The 18861-nt window shown below is 39.3% G+C and overlaps 1 protein-coding gene across 7 annotated transcripts in view; it reads right to left on the bottom strand.

Moving 5' to 3' along the window:
• The window catches only part of sdccag8 (SHH signaling and ciliogenesis regulator sdccag8), a 272774-nt gene that overhangs the window by 99659 nt on the left and 154254 nt on the right, over positions 1-18861 (bottom strand). For all 7 annotated transcript variants that reach the window (XR_013547645.1, XM_078405351.1, XM_078405349.1 and 4 more), the window contains one exon: positions 8322-8449. Coding sequence is in view for 6 of the 7 variants with exons in the window: in XM_078405351.1 (XP_078261477.1) it covers positions 8322-8449 (128 nt within the window). In the remaining variant the exon portion in view is untranslated. The remainder of the gene's footprint in view (positions 1-8321; positions 8450-18861) is intronic.

Here is an 18861-nt window from a genome sequence, read left to right as displayed (position 1 = left end):
TGGAACATCCGGGTGATTTATTTACCTTCGTATGCCTTAGGACATTCAGCACCTCCTCAACTGTAATACTGACTGTCCTCAATACACTTCCATTAACTGTCCCAAGATCCCCATTCTTCATGTCTTTCTCTACCGTAAAAAAAGTATGTTACAATGCAGAGCAGTTTGTGTCTTTACAGCTTGTTCAGATTGTTGGGAAGAAAAAAAACTTAATGGGCTTTTAAAGAAGATTTTAAGAGGAAAGTTGAGCAAATACAAATCTGGTTGCAGCATGTTTATTCAATAGCAATAACAACTTCAACTTACAAATCGAGCCCTGTGCACGGAAATGGACACACAAGAACAATCACAAAAGTAAGGTAAATAAGAGAAAGAAACCAATGACCTGTATAAGGAACAGTTCTCCAACAGCAGTTTATTTAAAAGCCATATCTTAAATGTATTTATATACTGCTGTGAGCTGTGGGATATCACTTTTTGACAGCAATACCAACCAGAGCTAGATAGAGCTCTTAAGGATAGCGGAGTCAGGGGGCATGGGGAGAAGGCAGGAACGGGGTACTGATTGAGAATGATCAGCTATGATCACATTGAATGGTGGTGCTGGCTTGAAGGGCCGAATGGCCTACTCCTGCACCTTTTGTCTATTGTCTATTGTCTATTGTCACACCATGATTTTTGTTTCTTACTTTTGGTGTTATTCTTCTCTGTTCAAATTTAAGCAGCAAAAAAATCCCAGAAAAAATCCCTTCAAATTGCCTTTGAAAACATACACAGAAAAATAATGTCAGTTTTATAAATGCTCATTCTCACAAATTCAGGATAGAACTTCTCTCCGGTGTGCAACTATTTTGATATATCACACAGCCAGATGAATAATTCAATGTGAAGGAAATCCTGCAGATTTTACTGAATTTAGGTATACATATATACAAATATACAGAGAATGATAAAGTATCACTTGGACCACAGGATCTAAGACAGCTTAACTCTATTTGCACTGTGAATTTTATGGCACATGGTGACGCATGTACAAAATGGACAAGGGTGGAACTGTCATCTTAGTCATCCGCTCTCCCTTTGGCAGAATGGTAGCAGGTAGTAGTGGTGGTAGTAGTAGTAGTAGTAGTGGTACTAGTAGTAGTAGCAGCAATAGTAGTCGTAGTAGTAGTCATAGTAGTAGTAATTTTCTGATATTGGGATTTGAAATTTCTGGCGCAACACTGAAAATGATAGGAGAAGAAGGCACATGCTCTGCAAGGTTGGGAGTTGGAGAAGAGGTGAACATAAAAGTGAAAGATTAAACAGTTTGTAAGAGCATTTGAGAGCAGGAATATGCTGCATTTAGAAGTTGCTGCTGGCAGCAAGGGCCGAGAGCTGAGAGAGTCTGGTGAATTTATTAGTGCCATGAACCAACACAAACTCTTGGAAGATAACATCAGAAGAATCATAAGTTGACATTGCAAAGTGACACGATTGGAAGTGGTTAGGAAATAGGTTAATGTGGGGATTAAAAAGGCCGATTCGGGGATGATGCGCCCCCAGTCCAGGGTTTTTAAAATCGTGGATTAAAAAAAAAACAGGTTTAAGAGCCCACCATTCATAACTGAGAAAAGAAGTTTCTCCATCCATAAGGTTGTGCACCTTTGAAATCCTCTCCTCCAAAAGGGTTGTGGAGATTGAGCCAATGAGTAGACAGAAATCAGTAGATTTTTAGATCCTTAGGGAATTTAGGGATAAAGAATTATTGCAGCAAAGTTACACTGAGGTGAAAATTCAGTCATGATCTTACTGAATGACAAAGCAAGGAGGAGTGGATGAATAATCTACTCTTGGTTTTATTTATTATGTTCAAAGTATAGTGAACAATGCTGAAACATGTGACTATTTTATTCATATATAGAATTATCAGAACAAAAGGAATTCAAAGCACTTCCTTATGTCTCCTTTAACACTTACACAATAAAAATTGTACGTAAATAAATTTGTACGTCATTGTCAGTATAATAATAATAATAGTATGATGCCCTCTTCACTCATTCACCTTGAATATTATAATTACGAAAATGTCATGTTAGAAAATATGCAAAAATATGCAATGCGAATACACTAATAGTAAATATTTTAATAAAGAGAATACAAATTGAATCCTTTTATGAAATATTCAGATGTTTTCCTCTGCACAACCTCTTTTCCCAGTATTCTTCTCTATTTCTAGGGCTCTGCTATTTTTCTACCCATTAATTTCTGGAATGGTATTCTCTTTTTTTCCTTTGGAGTTTCACGTTCCTACATTTCCTGACATCCTTTACTGGCATTCACCATATTGCAGGTATCATACATCATGGGAACTGAGCTAGATAATACAGTAAACCCTCATTATAATGGACCATAGGGGGAGGAATGGTGTCCATTATTGCCGATTGTCTACTACAAACTGAGGAAGGGATTATCATTGTATTTGTAATAGAAACAAACAACTCCAGTTGTTGGTTGATACTCAAAAGGACACAAAATGCTGGAGTAACTCATCAGGTCAGGCAGCATCTCTGGAGAAAATAGATAGGTGACATTTCAGGTTGAGACCTTCAGACTCTCGGTCTGGAACTGGGCCTGGAATCCAGGTGAGTTGATGGCTCGGGCCTGCTGGAATCTGGGGGGGAGACGAGGATCGGCGGTGTAGGTAACGGTCGGTGGTGGCGGCAGCTTGGAAGTGCCCGAGGAAACTGTCCAGACCGGTGGAGGCAGCAGTAGGTCCAGCTTGGTAGCGGCCGGGGAGGCTGTATGGTCTGGCATTGGCTTCTCGGCCTGGAAGTGGCCGGAGTGGTGGTGCGGGCCCAGCATGGAGTCGGCAGCCCGGCCTGGAACGGCCAGGAAATCAGTGCAAGCCGAGGGTGGCATCGACAACCAGGCCTGGAGGCAGCCGGAGTGAGGTGCAGGCCAGGGGTGGCATCGGCAGCCCGGCCTGGAAAGGGCCATGGTGGCGGTTCGAGCTGGGTGTGGCAATAGCAGTCGTCAATAGGTCAATCAGCTGTAACCGAAATCCGCTCTAAAGAGGTCCGTTAAAATGAGGGTGTACTGCAACTACATATTATTCATTCTCTGTATGGTATGAAAAATGGTTATGAGGAATAATAGCCTTCTGTTTTACGTACAAATTTTATTGTAAATAAACGTCTCTTAAATTTATCCTGGCAACTACAATATTCAGTTTCACTTAATCTCCACCTCATTTGCCTTTTCTACTGTCTCCAATTTGCCAGACACCTTGTCCAACATCCAACACTGGGAGCAGACGTTTCCTTCCTGTACATATAGGGTGCACTGAAGCTATTATTTTTCATGCCCTGCGCAGCACCCATAAGGAATATCCTAACGTAGCAAGAATTATTGTAAGCGTACTGTAGAATAGGACATTGCCATAGAAAATCATTTATAATATTTACATGATTTGGAATCTGGGTGGGAATTTAAGATATCGTGAAAAGCCATTATGGTGAAATATCATCAATCACTACCATCAGTGATTATTTTATAAAGTACATAAAGTGCTGGGAGTTAGGGAGCAATTCATGCAGTGTCTGTGAAGGGAGAAGCTGAATTAATGCTTTAGGGCAATGAACATTGATCTGTTTTAACAATGGGTTATATTGATGAGAACTCACACTCCAAAATATCATTTCTATTTTTCTCTGTACAGATGTCTGATCGGACAATTTTCTTAAATAATTTCAGACTTCCAACAACTATGGTATTTGGCTGTTTTGCATTTAAATATTGAATTTAATTGCATTCAACAAAGAAGACATATTTGAGTCACATCAGTTCACTGCTAACATAGCACTGTGGTTTCTTTGGCAGCTTTATTAGCAATAGATTGCTAATTGATATATTAGTCTTCTCTCCCATTGGTTCTGAAACCTAGTATCTACACTTCTTGTGGGTTCAGAGTCTAATGACGATTATCAGTTAAATTGATTATAGCCCAAGTAGCTGTCTTGAAACTGAAATGATTCCAGAATATACATAATAAAAAGCATAACGCATAATATCCAGTCACATAGTGACTTACTTATTCGAATATTATATAGATGTATGAATTATTAATCTGGAAAGATAAATTTGAATCACAAAACTACCAGATTACTTCAAAAACCTATCTGGTTCACTAATTTTCTTTGGAAAAGGATATCTGTTATCTAGTTGGCCTGGCAGATATGTGACTTGAGACCCACAGCAGCCTCTGAATGGCCTATCCAGCACTAACATCTCTTGGTGTACCAGAGTAGCCCAGGGTGCCTTGCAACTGTAACAAACCGGACATGTGGTGATTCAATGCAGCACAGTTATCTGCAAAAACTGCAAGCAGAAAGGGCACCAGACCACAGACTGCAGGGAAAGCATGTGTTGCAACCTGTGTAGGGAAGCAGGGCACCTCTACGGGGTCTAAATGAGTCTGCACCTTTACACAGATGATAAGAGAGACAGTGGCAACATGCCCCAGAAATGTAGACACACCCCCTACCACCACCAAGTCCCCAGCAGAAAATGAGACCAGAATGAGTAAAGATAGCCCAACCACCTCAGGCTCCCAAACTCCAGGCATGAAACCCCAGCCTCCTACCCACGAGAAAGAGTTGATGGAAACGGGAGTTGGGAAAGAACAAGATGGGGTCTGGCAGATGGTGGTAAAGTGAGGAAGGCCTCCGAAGATGCCAGGGAATACAGGGAAGGAAATCTACCATCCTTACCCAGTCTGGTCTGCACGTGACTCCAAACCCACCTTAGGGTTGACTCTTATATGTCTCCTTGGTTCAGGGACAATAAATACAGCCTTACCAGCAATATCTAGATTGCATGAAATATTAAGCAAAACCAAAAATTGGAAGTTAATGTTTTTGAACAGATCCCAAGTTATTTTACAAAATCATGTATTAAATCCTGTTGTTCTTTATACCGGCTAAATGTCATAACTATGAAAAATCATTGACTTGAAAGCTTATCTCCGTTTCTTTCTCCACAGGTGCTGCCTGTCCTGTTAAATATTTCTAAAATTTTCCATTTTTAAACGGCTGAAGTAGATGCATGACCAGTTCTGCCAATATCCTGATATAATTTACTAAAGATTTTAATGTACAAATATTATTGTTTCCTCACCATTGACTGAGGTATGATATAGAAAACACCGAACAACCTTCCAACACCAGACCAAAGCAGTCAAGTACCATGAGTGAACCGAAACACTTAAATACAAGGTGCAACAATCAGCTAAAATCACCGCTCAAGCCCATCATGTTCATGGAAGGAGATCTGCCATCTATTACCCATCCCCTTGACAAAAATACATCCAACACATATTCCAGCAGGAGTTAAACAATAACTATTAAAGGAAGGAATCTAGGCTGATTACTTTTCCACCCACATTCTAGTCTTAGTACACGAGGACAAATTCTAGCACAAGCAAAGTTCTCCTGCCAATCCTCTCTGTCAGACTTGGCAAGTGAGATTGTACCTGAAATCTTTGATTTGGAACTGCATTTGTCGTACAGGATCCTGCATCACTAATTGTGTTAACAAGGTGGTCAAAAATACAGTTTAATTCAAGTCTGATTTGTAAACATGTTTCCAAGATATCCTAATATTTCCCAAAGTGTGTGTTAGGTGTGCAGAGTGGCAAGGTATTAATGATTGCCATTTAGTTTAGTTTAGAACAGCACGGAAACAGGCCCTTCGGCCCACTGAATCTGCGCCGACCAGTGATCCCCGTATATTAACACTATCCTACACACACTAGGGATAATTTACATTCATACCAAGCCAATTAACCTGCAAACCTGTACGTCTTTGGAATGTGGGAGGAAACCAAAGATCTCAGAGAAAACCCAGGCAGGTCATGGGGAGAATGTACAAACTCCGTACAAGGCATGGATGCCCGCCACTCAATTTTATTGGGTTCAGGACATGTGATACCAAGGAGTCGATTTGATTATAATGAGTATACGAAAATAACTGCAGATGCTGGTACAAATCGATTTATTCACAAAATGCTGGAGTAACTCAGCAGGTCAGGCAGCATCTCAGGAGAGAAGGAATGGGTGATGTTTCGGGTCGAGACCCTTCTTCAGTCTGAAGAAGGGTCTCGACCCGAAACGTCACCCATTCCTTCTCTCCCGAGATGCTGCCTGACCTGCTGAGTTACTCCAGCATTTTGTGATTATAATGAGGCCAGCTAATTGGTGGGGATTGGCCATCAGAGCCCAAAACACATAAATGGATGGTCAAGCATAGCAGAGGGATAAAGCTAATTGAGTCTGAAAGATGGTCCCGAACTGAAACGTCACTTATATACGTTTTCCAGAAATGCTGCCTGACCTGCTGAGTTACTCCATTGTTTTGTGTCCTTTTTTGTCAACCAGCATCTGCAGCTCCTTGTATCTACAAGGTAATTGTTCAGATGGGTACAGAGAGCTAAAACTTGTTTTTCTGGAAAATGTGTTATTGGAAGAGGAAAAAAAAATCAAAGGGGAGTGGATCGAAGGATGCTGGGAGAAGGGAAGGGACGGGGGAAATGAAGACGTTATTAACTTCCTGGCACTATGCTCCTCTGATGTGTAATTTGGGAACAGAGATGCACAACTAACTCATGCCCAGAGGGATAGATTTCCCCTGGTTCTTTATCTTTCACCCCATGAGCCTCCATATCCAACACATCATTCTCTGACATTTCCATCAGCTTCAACCTGGTCCCATCACCAGTTACATCTTCCCATCCCCACCCTTTCCACTTTCAGCAGAGATCATTCTCTCTGTGACTCCATGGTTTTCTTTCGTACAAACTCCATACAGACAGCACCTGTAATCAGGATAGAACCTGGGCCTCTGATGCTGTAAGGCAACAACTCTACTGCTGAGCCACTGTGCCAATGATGGGTAAGATGGGTTCCAACTCAAAATGTAATTTGTCCATTTCCCCGCACAGATACTGCCTGACCCGATAAGTCCCTCCAGCAGTTTATTATTTGGTCACGTCATAAATATCTGGTTGAATTTCCAGAGTGATGCAAAGTATCCTGACAATGGTTGTTATTTCACATGTTCTGGGCAGAAAATAAGTTATGTAATTGAAGCTCTAGACCGTTATATCAACAGCCTCTAGCAATCTCCCAAAACTCCTGCCTCTGCAGTAAAAAAAGAGAAGTCACATCGGGACGAGGAATATTATCTGTGAATATTTCATTACAGCAAATTCACAAATTTGTAATTTTATTCAACATTTGATAGTCTTGCACCTTTGGTAATCTGTAGTAATGCCATTAAATGATCTGTGAATTTGGAATTATTTCATTTACGATAAAAACAAAATAAAGAAGAGCATGTCTGGAGTCTCTCTTTTATGTCTGCATTTAGGATCACTGCTAGAAAATAATTACAAAATGAACATGCTGACTCACAACTGAGGACTCATCAATTTTACTCTTCATATTCATTTTCACAAGAAGATGTATGTTTTTAAACATTTACATTAATATAGTCTCGATTAAAACAAGCTGCCTTCACTTTTCCTCTGGTAATTCAGCATGCTCATACTGCAGCATTATGAACTCCAAAGGAAGACATCTTCACAATATACCAGCCTGCAAACACTGCAATTCACTCTTCAGAGATTAATGAAATCAGCTTCAGACACAAGGCATAAATAATGATTAAAATAAATTTGAGGATGTATAAGAAAAAATGTTAAGCGGACTGGATTATTCTACTTTTAAAAATGTATACTTGTATTACTTTATGGAATTGACATAGTGATTGATGACAAAAATCTAACTGTAACTCCAATTACGAAGCCAATTCCTAGTTGCCAACCTGTTAAGAATATTTATTCCAAATTTATGTGGCAATAGCAAAATGGTATTCAAACAGAGTTTTAAACATAAGCCTGCAGCATTTCCCGCTGAGATTTTAATGCGATTTTCCACATGTAACATGTGTGCTCGAAAATCACGTCAAGAGAAGCCCCTTTGTTCTGTACTTTATGCTGGCAATGCTTTGCTTTAAGTTTCTTAACACAGGTAAATAAACTCATAATCCAGATGGTGCAACAGATGTGAGAGCAGCACTGTGAAATCAACAGACAGTGGGCAATGGTTTGCATTTCCCTTTTAAACGCTAACTGATATGTAATTCGGGATCTCCGGTGAAGTTAGCATCTGCTCCCTTTGGCCAGCCAAAGGTTACAGGTGTTCCTGATGTCATTTCACAGTGAGGTGTGGGCCTGGCCTGCAAGAGAGGTGTCCTGGCTCTAATCTATGCCTACCACCTACCAGTTTTATCATGCTGGGTCTCCATTTGCTGTATCTTTTCTGTTAGCTCTTGTTCACGGTGTTTAGATTGAAAGGCCAGGGCTTTGACATCATCACTGTGACTACGATGAAGATTGTCCTTTTCCATCCTGAAAGAGGTAACAAGGTCAAAAGTAAAGGTTAAAAAAAAACAGTTTATACATTAGCAACACATTCACTTAGCCTTTTACTAGTTCATCATTTAAATATAAGTTGCATTAATTTTGTGAAAACTGTATGATTATGAATATTATTTGAATCTCATTTTTTACAACAAATTGAAAACAGCATTTTTCTGCACAAAATATCAATACTTTGTGATTAATTTTAGAAATGTGGTTGACACTTATGAAAAATCACAATTACGATATTAGCTGCCAGGTTAGAGGTCATTGACATAAGTGAAGAGATGATTTTGTTCCATATTGTAATTTTTTTTGTCATTTGGGGATTTTTATGTACGTCTCGGCAGCTGAGGATAGGCTAAAATAAAATTTTAAACTACAGATTTTGGAAATATAAAATAAAAACATAAAATTCTTGACTCAGCAGGATAGACAGCATCAGTGTAGCGAGAAGCAGTTAATATTTCATCTATCCCCTAATGTCAGAACAGGGGAAAAAAGGAAAAATAAATTAGTTTCAAGTAGCAGAGAAGGTGATAGGACAAAGAGGATATCACTGATATGGTGAGTCCAAATAGGTTAGTGGGAGCAGTTGCCAGCAGATCACACTTCTTCGTCTGCATTGCGAGGAAGTGGGGCATGACCATCAGGTCAGACAAAAACAAAGAAACCTGTCAAAATATTGAAGAGTAGCAATGTGCGGTTCCCATACAGACAAAAAGAGAGAGTGAATTATCTGAAGTAGAAGAATTTGAAATCGAGTCTGCAAACTGAATCATGCCCAGACAAAAGATGTGTTCTTCCTCAAACTTACATTAGACCTTGTTATAGCAGTGCGACAACCCACAGATAGAAAGTTAGAGTGGGATGGTGAATTAATGTAGCTGATAATTGATTAATTAATCACCAGGGTACATCAGAGTGCTCTAAAGAACAACTCATTCTCCGATTGTTTTCATTTCCTGTAGAGGTGGAACTTTCCCCAGTTCAATACGAGTGAACTCTACCAACCAGCAATTGCATATACATGCCTACTAACAGATTTTTACATTAAGATACAGAGATCTTTATCAGCCTACTCGGTGCTGTCAGATAAGGTTGTAGTATATACTCTGGCTTGCACTATTACGGTCTGGCTATGAAACTGATAATTTATTGCATTTCTGCTTATTGTATTTTTATTTGTTGTATTTGTTCCATTAATGTGCCTGTAAAGCTGCAGCAAATAAGAATGTCATTGTTCCTGTTTTATATGACAATTAAACACTCTTTTTAATTGTGTTTAAAGAATTAACACAATTTTTGTTAATTGTGTTAATTACTCCAATTAAAAATTGTATTTCTATAATTATTCCCAGATTGACTTTGACCTTTGGTGATAGTCAGCGGTCTATGGTAAGTTTGATATGTGCAAATAGTGTTCTTTTTATTACAGATATTATCTTTCACATTTTAACATATATGCATGCTGGATGTATATCAGCATTTGCCATTGTTTCATTTAGTTTATTATTGTCACGTGTACCAAGGTACAGTGAAAGGCTTTTTTGTTGCATGCTATCCAGTCAGTAAAAAGACGACACATGATTACAATCAAGCCGTCCATAGAGTACAGATACTGGATAAAGAGTAACTATTGTTGAAATAAAGATTTAAAAGAGTGGAGTTATTGTAATGAATGTTAGCAGATTCACTTCTGGGAGCAGCACGCAAAGGATCGCCTGCTTTCGGAGGCATCTTGGTTTTCGATTCTAAACAGTATACTGTCATTTTCAAGGCTGTCTTTAATACAGGTTACCTGCACAATTGGTAACTAACAGTAGGATGTACACTGCAGTGGTGATAATTCTCAACAATACAGAATGCAGACCTATGTTCTGAAATCTTTGACTTCTCCCCGTCAATTCAACCAAGCACAAAACTACAATTCCAGTTAAAATTGAAGATAGACACAAAATGCTGGAGTAACTGAGCGGGACCGGGCAGCATCTCTGGAGAGAAGGAAAGGGTGACATTTTGGGTTGAGACCCTTCTTCACACACAATGGGGAATGTTTCGGGTCGAGACTCTTCTTCAGAATCGACCCGAAAAGTCATCCATTCCTTCTCTCCAGAGATGCTGCCTGATCCGCTGAGTTACTCCAGCATTTTGTGTCTACCTTCAACTACATTTTTGTCACATTTGGATAAGTTACCACTGAATCCATTTTAAGAAGCAATAAAAGGGAGCCTGGCATCCAAAAAAGGAAATTGTCTCAAATGGAATGGGTCAGAAATGACAAAAGCAATGTCATGCAAAACAAAATGGGATTGAAAGAAATAAAAAAATGGATCAAGAAGAGGCACACATGGCAATAACAGAATTATTAGCTGTAATTACAGAACACAGAAATGAGCTAATATGATAAAACTTGTGTTACTTTAAGCTTTTATCAAGTTTTGATTAGGCACTGCCTCTCCCTCCACAGATGCTGTGTAACAATCGCTCTACAATAAGGATTTTAGAAATAAGATGCTGCACAGAAAGTAAATGTGTAGCATTCATTTTACTAAATCAGTTGTGCTAAATCATTATTCTTTGTAAGTGAGTACAAACCTGCATCCTTTAGTGTGTGCTATGCATTAACGAAAAAAATCTAAACAGCAGGCAGAACTTGCTACAGCACTGAATGAACTAAAGATCTAATTTAAACAATTTTAGTTTGTTAATTTGTCTGCATATTTTACATTGCCAACAAAACATTAATCATCTGCATCTTATGCAAAAACAGCATTAATCAAAGTAAACCTTCATATATGTTTCTGCGATACTGAGCACTTAAATCTCCTACCCCACGGGTGGCTTTGATTGTTGTGTTATTTACCCTCCTCTGTGCATATATTTAGCCATCTATCCCATAGCCTTTCCTTCTTTCTCTTCCTCTAACTAAACTGGCTCTGGCTCTCTCCATCTGGTTCCCCTTCCGTCAGCAGTCCCGCACCTGTTCACACCTCCTCTCCTGTTGGATTCCACTAAAGATTTCCTCCTCTGCCAGGGCTATTCTGGCACACACAATCTTTTTGTCATTCAATCCATCTGTCAGAAGTGAACTTTGTTTACCACAAGCTACTTTTTGCTTCTTGAAGTCGTACAGCTCCTCAAGGTCATTAGAAAATGCACTATCTTTTGGTCAATTTACATTCTGATCTGTTGGCCAAACAGAACAAAGTCCTACGCAAGGACAATTTACAAAATTAACTGAGTAACGGTAATATTTTGAAGCCTGTGCAATAAACAGAAATAGATAGTTTCTTAGGTTATCTAAAGCAAAGATTTTCTATATTTTAAACAAACTATGTTAGATTGGTTTAGCTAATATAGAATTATTTTTTAAATGTAAAGATAATTCAGCACTTAAAAAAAAAGAAGATATTCATTGAAAGAGAATTCTATGTTGAACCATATCCTAATCGTATTTTTATTTAGGGCTCTAGTTTACAAGGTGCAGCATCAAGAATCCTGACATTGTGCAGGGTGGGGTCCAGCAGGATCACTGGCAACCCACTTCCCCCAATAAGCTTATGTTGATGCTTAATTTGCCACTCCAAAAGCGGTCAAATTTAACTTTTGTATGTCTCAGGATAGCCATTGCACCATCTGACAGAATAGACTTTAGAGACTAGAAATGTAAAGATGCATAAAGAGGTTGTTGTACATTGAACATCTGCAGAGTAAGCTTGATGTGCAATTTGAACAATGCAAACCCAATGGTTCTTGGCATGATATGATACTTATATGACTTACCATGACTGCCTAACACAAATGAAGTTATTATAAATTACAGTTGCCTGGTTTACCAGCTGAATGAGTATCATATCACATTAACTATTCTGTTTAAATCATACTTTATTATGTTTCATTTTCAGAGTTTTGTTTTAATTCAAATGGATTTAGTTAATTCTGAAGGAGTTGGTTTCAAGATAATGTTGCAATTGTTGAAGCACACAGATGCAATGCTTAAATATTCTTTTAAAATTAGCATATGGATTTCCCAAAACAACTACTGACTTGCACTGAAACTTGGTCTGTGGTCGTACATTGTCATTGTGGGGCTACAATGCGGACAAGATGCTCTTGCAAATATTAGGGTAAAGGCACTGAATATATTGTCTGGCACAGTGGAACACTTCCAATTTTCTCATTGACCATGAGTATCAAATGAACCCAAGTTAGATAAAACATAAAAAAGTATGAAAGGAAACATCCTTCTGCAGTGGTCATATGTTATAACAAAATGTGAACTTCCACAGCATGTCCCTTTAGTAAACCGAAGCGATTTTTTATTTTTCTCATGTTAAGTATCTTATAACCTCTCTCAGTTACATTGTAAATTTACGCAGAATTGTCGGGCCTTTTAGACCTTCATATATAGAGGAAATAGGATTAAGATTTAATTTCACCCGCAGCACATATTATCACGAGAGAGACAAAAATAGCAATTGAGACTTCTTTCAAGCCTATGCATAGGCAGCGATAGAAATATGTGATAACCCACTACAACACTCCCAGTGGAATGGTCTTCAGTTATTCCTGAAGTGTAAAACAATTACGATTGTTCTGACACTGCTGTGTGAAAAATGCATTTGACAGGTTGTAGATGCAGATTTTTTTCAAGATTCTACTTTGATGTGCAGGATCTATCTGTGAGCTATTGTCAAGCAGTACATTTTGTATCACTCAATTACAATTTTACAATGATGGCTGCAGGAGTATGTGGCTTGTTGGCTCACTTAGACTGATCTGTCAGACCTCACGTTGCAATCTCATGGCTTATCAATTAGCTAGATAATTTAGAAAATAGCCCTGTGACAATGATGCAGTAAACTAAAAAGCAGGAAGAATACACTGATATATCTTGTTTTAGTAAAAAAAAATCATCAAACTCAGTGTTTCATTTTCCCCTTGAACAGTTTTCATCATCCATTTGATTGAAGAATTGCAATTGCTATATGTAACAGAATAAACATCTATTCTTGTTTTACTTCTATTAAGAATATTTGGAAAAACGGCAACACTTGATATTTTACTTTTTAAACATTTTTTTATCCTTAGCTTTTCTTTTAATTAAAAGGGAATGGCTAATGCCTGCCTCATCTATTCAGTTAATTTTCCCTTCAGGGTAAAGAATCAGATTATTCATTAAGTCTCACAGCAATAGACAAAATCTCTCCACACCACTTGTTCCATTCTGCCCCCCCCCCCCTCAAAATGCACTCTTAATTGAACATTTTATAGTTTATTTCCAATAAATGGTCAAAATCAGCAAATGTTGTTTTCTTCTAAACTTTATATAAATGTTTTGCAAACACCATTCTTCTTTATTACTCATTTCCTGATCTTTGAAAAATTAATTAAAAATATGAAAGAGTTTTACCACAGAAACATGTTGCTACAAATGTGTGAATACTCAGAGGGTTAGTTCTGTAATTAACAGCTACTGATGATTTTAACTTTTATATGGGAATAGCTTAACAGTGGGTTATTGATGTAAAGGCTATTTCTCTTTTTTTGATTTGGAATGAAAGTAACAATCTTTGAAGACAATATCAGGTCTTATCCAAGGCCACCAGGCGCACCACTGTAAACATCACACCCTTCTGTAGTCACCCAGCAGAGCCCATCTCTGTGGTCAGTCCTCCCAGCTGCCCTATCTGTTACTGTCTGATTAGTTCTGCTAAGCAGCCCCTCCCCTGCCATCTTTGCTTGCCATCTGTTATAAACAAGATGGCTATTGCCCAGCAATGCATGCTGCCCTCCTACCTGGCATCCAGCTATTTGCCTTACCCTAAAGAGCTAACACAGGTTCTTGCTGCTGGCGCAATCAGGATTTCATTACTACTATTTTGACAAGTGCAGGGTAGTTTGTAATTTCTCTTTTATCCCTGTTCTGATTGTACAACTACCTCCCACTGACTATGTTTGCTGCATTTTGTTGCACACAGATTTTACTATCCACATTAATCTCCCTCTGGCATATTATTGCATCTGTTCCCTTTTTTTTAATTAATTTTCAAATTCCCACCCTTTTTCAGCAAAAGAGATGCATCATTCTGCTTCCATGATTAGATAATTACAATTCAAAAATAACAATTTCGCCCATAAAATTAAAGAAGCATGTGTCAAGTTACTGAACGAAGTAACTATATATTTTATGCATTGCCTCTTTCTAGATTCAAACATATCATAGTCAAAGCTATGCAACAATCTGTTGGGTATATTGCACCCAAAGAAATGTTTAATTAGTTTGGTTAAAAAGAATTGCAATAATGCCAGCGTATCTCAGTTTCAAGACCAAATAATATTTCTGTGCGTTTCTAAATAAGGGGTTCAGTAAAATATGAGCAAAATCTGTAAAATGAAAATGTCATATCTGATTGGTTTTCCAAATAATTAATCTACATCTTAAGTAAATGTACAACAATTTGCTTTTATGTAGCATCCTCAATTATCAAAATATATTGCTGACCAATGTCAATAAAAACATTTCTCACTCTGTGACATAGAAACCAAAAGCTTGGTGAGAGATAGTTTTAAAGATCCTCTTAAAGCGTCAGAGGGGAAGAATTCTAGAACTAAGGGGCAAGGTGGCAAAAGTCCACAGAATTGCCTAAATCTTAACAGTTTATACAGCTGGAGATAGGAAGGGGTCAGGTCACAAACAGATTAGAAAACAAGTATCATTTTTAAAAATAAAGATATGGTTAGACCGGAAGCCGATCCAACTCAGCAGGTACAGGAGTAATGGGTGAAGTTTAAATTAACAAAAAAACATAGAAAATAGGTGCAGGAGGCCATTTGGCCCTTCGACCCAGCACTGCCATTCATTGTGAGCATGGCTGATTGCAGGCGCAGCCAGGTCCCCCCGACACCGGTGAACATCCAGGGCATGGACATCGAGAGGGTGGATCTTATAAGTACCTGGGTGTCTACCTCAACAATAAACTGGACTGTGCTGAAAAGACCGATGCGCTATACAGAAAGGGCCAGAGCAGACTTTATCTGCTAAGGAGACTCAGGTCCTTTGGAGTGCAGGGGGCACTCCCAAGGACCTTCTACAACATGGTGGTTGCATCAGCCATCTTCTATGGAGTGGTCTGCTGGAGCAGCAGCATCTCAGCGGCGGAAGGGAAGAGACTCGACAAGCTGGTCAGGAAGGCCAGCTCTGTCCTGGGTTGCCCCCTCGACTCAGTGCAGGTGGTGGGAGAGAGGAGGATGATGGCAAAGCTAACATCGCTGCTGGACAACGACTCCCACCCCATGCAGGACACTGTCACTGCGCTGAGTAGCTCCTTCAGTGACAGACTCCCTCACCCCAAGTGCGTGAAGAAGTGCTTCCTTCCCGCTGCTGTGAGACTGCACAACCAGCACTGCTCCCAGCAGACGAGCCAACAATAACAGCTAAGAACACAGAAAACTGATGGCAATTTATGTATCTTTTATTTATAATAAATGATCTCTTGCTCTCTTGCTATCCACTTTGCTGCTGTAACACTGTAATTTTCCTCGGTGTGGGACGAATAAAGGAATATATTATTATTATATTATTATCCAAAATCAGTAACCCGTGCCTGCCTTCTCCCCATATCCCTTGATTGTCTATCTAACTCTCTTTTAAATTCATCAAGTGTGGCCTCTACTGCCTTCTGTGGCAGATTGAATATAGCTAGTAGAGTTTTGTATGAGCTCAAGTTTATGTAAAATGGAAATTGAAGGCCAACCTGAAGAACAATGGAATGATTTACTAGTTTCAGTCCTCCTGATTAATTTTACTCTTTGTATGCTTCGTTGTCACCTTCCCCTCAGCCAACAATGAACCAGATAGATCTGTCCTTTTCACACCTTACATGCTCTTTGTACCCTTCCATATCTCTAATTTCCCTCTCCCCTAACTCTGTCTGAAGAAGGGTCTCGACCCAAAACATCACCCATTCCTTCTCTCCAGAGATGCTGCCTGTCCCACTGAGTTACTGCAGCTTTTGTGTCCATCTTCAATGAAATTATGAAGTCTTGAGGTAACCAGGTGTGAGCACAGATTATCAGATAGGATCAAAGTTGGTAGATGCTACAGAAATAGAAATAGGCTACTTTGACAATTGACATTAATATGTTGTCAGGAAGCTAATCTAAGGGTAAACATTATAGTAAGCCTGTGAATAGTCTGTTTAAGATTCATACAGATTGATATAATGGCTTCAGCCTTCCCAGAATAGTGATCCACCTCAGCTTTTTCTTACCATTCCAACTTCTGATGAAGAGTCATTACCTGAAATGTTAACTATTTACTCTCCACAACCATTGCTTGACCTGATTTGCTTGTTAATTTTAGATATCCAGAATCTGAAGTTGTTTTTTATTTTTCAATTGCTTCAATACAATACAATACAATACAATACAATATATCTTTATTGTCATTGTACAGGGGTACAACGAGATTGGGAATGCCCAGCTTGCATGTCCTACAGCATTTGACTGACTTGGTTGGTGGTTTGCAGAGCGAACTGGTGCAAAATAAAAGCATTGGTGTTTGGGTATTAGGCAGTGACCATTATTAGATTTGTGTGTAGACCAACTGCATTTTAAAGAAATGATAGATGCTGTAACAGCAGTAAATCTCAACATTCAAATGTGGTGCTCCGAAATTATGTGTGTGCAGTTAGTGGCACCCTGCTACAATGGCAGCTGATGATTCCATGTGTTCTTGGTGCTTTCTTCTCTATGTTACGGGAAAAAGGACATAAAGCTTGACCTCCTGCACTTGAGGTTTTTTTAACAACAATGTCCTCTCCAAACCAGTGGTGTTCTGCAAGCCATTAAGCCAACGACAATTGTAAGCACGCCTTACATAACCCTGGAAAAATCTAGGTGTTTAGAAACTGATGCCACCATGACCTCTGAGCCAATGGCAAAATGTGGATGCACATGTAGCAGAGGTCCATCTGTGAAGCAGTTTCCAACACACATTTTTTTACCTGTGTCTGAGCCAAGTACAAAATAAATTCTGCACATCCCTGTTGGAAAGGGAGTCCTCCTAGGAGCACTTCTCACCCTCTTCTCCCTTCTGGCAGGTTGGTCTTTTCTGGGTGCCATTTCCTCATTCTCCCTATCATGGTACACTCCTCATGGGATTCTCGACTGAGCACCCATGTCTGGAAAAGTATTTGAAAGAAGTTTGAAGATTGTACCCTGTTATTTCAGTATAGACCTTTGAAGCAGCCACACCCAAATGTAACATATCAGGTTTCCACAAATAGTGTAAGAAAGTAACTGCAAATGCTGGATGCTCGTTACAAATCGAAGGTATTTATTTCACAAAATGCTGAAGTAACTAAGCAGGTCAGGCAGCATCTCAGGAGAGAAGGAATGGGTGACGTTTCGGGTCGAGACCCTTCTTCAGTCTAAAGAAGGGTCTCGACCCGAAACGTCACCCATTCCTTCTCTCCTGAGATGCTGCCTGACCTGCTGAGTTACTCCAGCATTTTGTGAAATAAAGGTTTCCACAAATAAGTCATCGTTAATCTTGCAAGAACTTAATGCATTTTATAAGCTGCAAAGGTCGGTGGGATTCATTCTGCTACTAAATACTGGCTGTTCAAGCTAGTAGCATCACGGATGGCCAAATCACTCGTCAATTAAGTCCAGCTTGAGTGATTCCTTTGCCCTCCGCCCAACCCCCACCCCCACTCCAACTTCAGTCACATTTGAGTTGTCCTCCACCCTGCTCACTCACAATATGCATTATGCCTGGATCCGGATTGCACAACCACTGTGAGTTTTCCCAATATGGCTGATAGCATAAATACATCAGGCAACTATATGGCACTCATTGGACTTAAAGTACCAGCCTACTAAACTGAGCTTTGGATCCATTATCTTGTAACATACACCTGAACATTTTCAAATACGGGAACATTTTATGGTTTGGTTTCAGCGGGATGACCCAATTTTTCAAATAAAAACACATTTAGATCGTCCCCAGCTTATGAACATCTGACGTATATACAGCTTACTCACATGCGAGCATTTGGGAGACCGGTGGTCTGGATTTGCTGACTTTGGTGGGGCTGCAGGCATCTTCTGCCATGTGAGAACTTGGATTGCAGCCGGATTTCTGACTTGAGAACTGTTTAGGTTGCACACAGTTAATGGAATGGAATCCTGCCGTAACCTAAGGATGACCTATACACATCTTTAAATTTAGTTGACGTATATCAAATAATAACTACAATCTCATAAACGGACTTGATAATCAAAAAGTTACATTTTTTAGAAAGGTTTAGAGGGATATGTGCCAAACGCAGGCATGTGAGACTAGTGTAGATGGGGCATCTTTGTCGGCATAGGCAAGTTGGGCCCAAGGG

This window comes from Rhinoraja longicauda, chromosome 9 (genome assembly GCF_053455715.1).
Source record: "Rhinoraja longicauda isolate Sanriku21f chromosome 9, sRhiLon1.1, whole genome shotgun sequence".
Lineage (NCBI taxonomy): Eukaryota > Metazoa > Chordata > Chondrichthyes > Rajiformes > Arhynchobatidae > Rhinoraja > Rhinoraja longicauda.
Note: the sequence above shows the minus strand (reverse complement) of the source record. Positions and strands in the feature narration are given on the sequence as shown.